Source organism: Tigriopus californicus, chromosome 1 (genome assembly GCF_007210705.1).
Source record: "Tigriopus californicus strain San Diego chromosome 1, Tcal_SD_v2.1, whole genome shotgun sequence".
Taxonomy (NCBI): domain Eukaryota; kingdom Metazoa; phylum Arthropoda; class Copepoda; order Harpacticoida; family Harpacticidae; genus Tigriopus; species Tigriopus californicus.
In genome coordinates this window covers 7,915,289-7,920,276 of record NC_081440.1, presented here as the reverse complement: position 1 = coordinate 7,920,276, position 4,988 = coordinate 7,915,289, and the positions used below count along the sequence as shown (strand labels likewise).

General features: G+C 37.7%; 1 protein-coding gene across 3 annotated transcripts in view; it reads left to right on the top strand.

Annotated features, from left to right (window-relative positions):
• LOC131877916 (homeobox protein Hox-B4-like) overlaps positions 1-4,988 on the top strand; it is a 19,805-nt gene that overhangs the window by 9,846 nt on the left and 4,971 nt on the right. For all 3 annotated transcript variants that reach the window (XM_059223874.1, XM_059223951.1, XM_059223792.1), the window contains exon 2: positions 458-1,273. In XM_059223874.1, the coding sequence (XP_059079857.1) occupies positions 520-1,273 (754 nt within the window). In that variant the 5' untranslated portion in view covers positions 458-519. The remainder of the gene's footprint in view (positions 1-457; positions 1,274-4,988) is intronic.

Below are 4,988 nucleotides of genomic sequence, written 5' to 3'. Positions count from 1 at the left end.
GTAATGGCTCGAAGGTTCATGTATACACTGCACTACAATAGGCATGAAAAATTCAACAAAGACATGTAATTTACGGAATCAACCCAACGTTAAGATTCTTCATCTTTAAATGTATGTTGTTAACGTAAACCCTTATCCAAATGATACCCGAACGCTACTGTTACAACATGTGGAAGAGAGGGAAAAAAATGAATGGAAGGAATGGCCATAAATGACGAGAGTTTTGAAAAGCATAAATACAAAGACAAAGGAGATAATAGCAAATGGGCGCGTTTGACAAAATATTTTTGAAAGACGACGATATTGCCAAAATCAGATTTTTTAATATGAAGACTTTTGATCATGTTTGTAAAGTACTTCTGTTGATAACATTTAACGATCACATTCTCATCACAAGGTGATGAAAACAAGAATTTTCTAAAAGCCGTTTCAATGAGGATTCATTTATTGGTTTTAGGGTCAACCCAGTGATGCACTTCTTTTTCATCTGGTGAGCTCCCATTACAACCCTCTCCAGCAATGTCCGGAATGACTGGATATGACCAGACCACAAATTACACAAACAGCCCATATTCATACATCCCAGGGGTTCAAGGCGGCCAAGATCCTAGTGCTCTGAATCCCGATCCTCGACAACTAGCTTCACAATGGCATCAGTACCCACAGCAGCCTCAACATCCTTCAATTCAAGGGTCACCAACGCAACACCGGTATCCTTATTATGACCGTAATGGGTATTACGTTCATCAAGGCTCCGGAAGTGACTCGCAAAATGCCACTTGGCATGAACCCGTTCCACCCTCTGGGCGTCCAGACTCGCCAATAGGTGTTCAACAAGTGACTGCTCAGCACCATCTTTTTAATCAGCAAGGGCAAACTCAATATACTTGCAAGCTTGCTTCGAATAATCCACCTAGTCCTCAAGTGCAACAAAAGATAGAATCCAGTTCTCAACCTCACCCAACTGTTTCCTCACAACCTCAGTATCAACAATATCCGTGCACTATAACACAAAGTCAACATCCACAAATCTACAATAACAATATTCCACAACCCAATCAACCACCCCCTCCCCCTCCGCCCCCTCCTCCATCGTCTGCTCAGCAATGCAGTGCCACTGGTCCAGGATCTGCAGTGGTACCAAGTCCATACAACATTGGACCCGAACAACATACCCAAGCAAACCTGAACCCTAGCCAACCAAATACTCAACAAAACGCCTCACAAGCACCACTTCCGTCTCCTCTCTATCCTTGGATGAGAAGTCAATTCGGTAAGTTCCCGCCATTCACCTACGTAGATTACAATCTGAACCAAATACATACATGCATGCATGCACCTTTGAACTAGTATGTATGTACTTATAAGTACATCCTTCCTTCACAGCTTTGGTGGCCAGACTATTCAGATCTCAAGTTCAGCCATTGACAGTCATTCTACCTATCTTTCTACCGGCCATAAATTATGAGTTGAGATAAACTCATCGGCAGGCACTCCAAGTGTGAGAAAACAGTCTCACATGAATTTGAGCGGATTTAGTGGCGTTTGAGCTCACAATTGCGGCAATAAAAAAAGGTCCGATTTCGGCACAAACTTGAAGGAATGCCACTACAAGAAATAGAAATTTGACCAGATATGGCTATTCTCGCATTGGCATCTGATTTTTCACTTTGGGGTCATCATATAAGTTCTTGTAAATCAATAATAAGCGGAAACCTGATTGTTGTCGTACCTTGGATTTTTTCAAGTTCTGGTGCCATTTTTCCACGCTACTATCAAAAATGAAGATGCGATGATTCATTTATTTTGTTAATCATTTAAAATTCTCATCTGACAGATTGTTATTGTCCCATTTTTATCCCGATTTAGACCTAATATTCGCTTCAAAACAAACTTGAAGGCCCAAATAGAGGACCATTGTGTGTTCAAAGCATACAGAAAAAAATCATATGGTAGTTCAAAGCCCACCCATGTTAAGTTGAGGGTTTCAAATCTCCTCTCAATTTGTTCGCCAGGCAAAATTGGGTTCCTTCACCGTCTCCTAGCTTCAGTATTTTTACTGCTGTACGTTGGTTGTCAAGCCAAACTTCCTCTTCTATAGAGAATGGTATGCTATGGTCTACTGTAAAGTGAGTGTGAGAGGGGTCGGCGGGAAGAATCGAAATAGAACTTACCGACTTGTCCTAATAAATCACATTCGTCAAATTCATGAAAGGAAATGCTTTGAAATGTAGGGTAGCCTACCAACATGATTGTGTATTGAAGTAACGTATTCAAACGGTTTTATTCCAATTGATCATTATATGTTAGCTTCAATAGACATGGGCGAAAGCAAAAACATAAGATAAGTGGTGTTATTCGAATTTGCAAAGGATGGCATTTCTTACCTCATCGTGTTATTTCTCGAGCTCTCCCGTTTTAGTTTGCTACCCTTAATGAGTCATGCAACCTACGACCAATTGATGTTCTTAAACTTTGACTAGCTGATTTTTTTTGTCGATGAGGGCAAATGAACAAAGAAATACCGTTAAGTTGGTTTTCAATACCCAAGTTTGAACTGCGTCGAAAATGAAAGTATTTTTGGATAGTACAATGACAAGTTGACCATTTTGATTTTTGAGCCTTTCAACTAAATACTTTCCTTTCTTTGCCCGGGAAAACCACAAATCGATTAGGACATGGGGAGAATTACTTCCCTCTCTCAAATTTATCATGTGTATTAAAAATATCAGCTACTAATGCCCACTCTAGATAAATCTGGTGCTCAAATCATCTCAATTCCCATTTCGATTCCCATTTACGTACTCTCTGTGATTAGAGTTTCGGATTTCGCGGGAAAAATAAGATTGGCGAAACCATTCTCGGGAATTCCCGAGAAATGCCGAACAATGAAAAAATAAGCATTTTAAAAATCCTTTGAAACAAGCTTCAATCAATTTGCTCCCCTCAAATATTCGTAGGGAGAATAAAGGTATTGATCATTTTTTTGATCAAAATATCTGATCAATGGTTTATTCAAGGGCTAGCCAGATCTGCCAACTTTTAATTCGTTGGTGGATCAAATATCACATGAATATGATATCAAATATCACATGAATATGATATCAAATAAAATAAATACCTTTTTCGTTTTGAAATGTTTGGAAATTCAATCCCAGTAGCGTTAAGGAAGTCCGCAAAAATGAAGAAAATGTAAGTATTTGCTAAATATTGTGTGAAAAAACATAATGGTTAATGTCGCTTAATGAAATATTTGATGACATGCGCATATATAGCGACTTTAAATGGGAAAACAAAATTGATACTCTAGAAAGAACGCTTTAAAAACATGTTCAAGTCATTTAGTACCAGGCCTCATCAATAGTCATAAATTTAGGACCTTGCAGTTAAGGTTCAAAAAATTGCTTCCGGTAATCTTTGTTCAACGGTTCGTCCAACGTCCAAATTTAATGTCAATTAGCTTATTTTTGCTGTTGCAGCAACCGTTGGATTGCCAAGGTTCCCAAAGGCCGATCAGAAAGTTTGAATGCAACAGCTAGGCCAAGTTGAGAGTGACCATTATAAAGATTTTTTTTCTCTTGATTCAAACGTTTTACGTCCAATATCGTTCAAAATAATTTTTTCTAGCAAATGTTAGGGATCTGCCCGAAATCATTATATCACTGATTTCACTCTCTTCCATAAATTCTAGCTTGTTATCGATTTTGTAACTTAGGTCTTGGGTAGGAAAATCTGTGTGCCCTATAACGATCTCTTTTTTTGTAAAGAAGAAAATTTTCAGGGAATTCCTTCACTTATTCCATGTACTTTATATAATACAAAGATCAGAAAAAAGCAAAAGTAAATTTTCGGATCCGAGTAAGCTTGGGTGCATTCATTTTAACTCGACTCGGCATTTCTTTATTGGAAAAATGTTATTCTTTCTTTCCCGAGAACTAAACTCGTCTGTGATAACATCTAATTGATTTTGAATGAACGCTAATTCAAGGATTCCAATTTACATATATTTGAAACATTTTCAAAACATTTTTTGCGGACTTCTTTACCTCTAGTGGGAATAGGATCCACAGCACATAGAGGCGCGTGAAAAGGTTTTAATTTAACTTGATTTTATATTCCTGTAATATTTGATCCACCTACAAATTAGAGTTAGCAGATCTGGCTAGCTCTTGAAAATAGGGTTGATTTCCTTTGAGATTTTGACAAATTCAAAATGGTCAATGTGTCAAATAGTGATAGCCTACTTCACGTTTTACATGAAGGCTGATCTCAAATACTAGAAGACCAAATTCAAGGTGATAACGTCAAAGCTGTGCAAAATTTGTGAAATTGTCCATCAGACTTAAGGACAATATGTGGATTGTTAGATAAATCACCTGATTCCTGGAACGAAACCAAAAGGTTGGAATGCCTCCTAAAAATGCATGGTGATTTTGAAGCAAGTCTCTATGTTTAAATCAAATCACTGCCTAAGCTACACAACTTTCTTTGGATCTTAATGAATATCATTTTCCGAAGAAACCCGAAATCCGAGGAATGTGTTCATCACTGTACAACACTTTTTAGGACAAGAATACTAGCACATCATTTCTTGAATAAATCGCCATTTTATTGCAGATTTCTGAATCCATTCAGGAATTGTTTTGTTTCTTTCTGTGGCTCCTTCATTGTTCAATTTACTGCCCCCAATTATTAGCAAGGAATATGTAGGTGTTGATCCTCTAGCCGGATTCAACTCAGACTAAGGCAAGTTTTTGACCAAAATCCTTGATCAACCTAAAGTACATTCAAGTGCTAGCTTGTTCCGCCAACTACAATTCGCTGATGAATCAGAATCAAATCAATCTAAAATAAGATAAGATATAGTATTACTTTTTGTTTGAGCTGCTGGAGACTCCAAAAAAGAGTTTTTGCCATTGCGCCAGTGGTACCTTAATAGTCAATTTCAGCACTTCGGTGAAACTTGGACTGACACTAAAAGTAAAAAA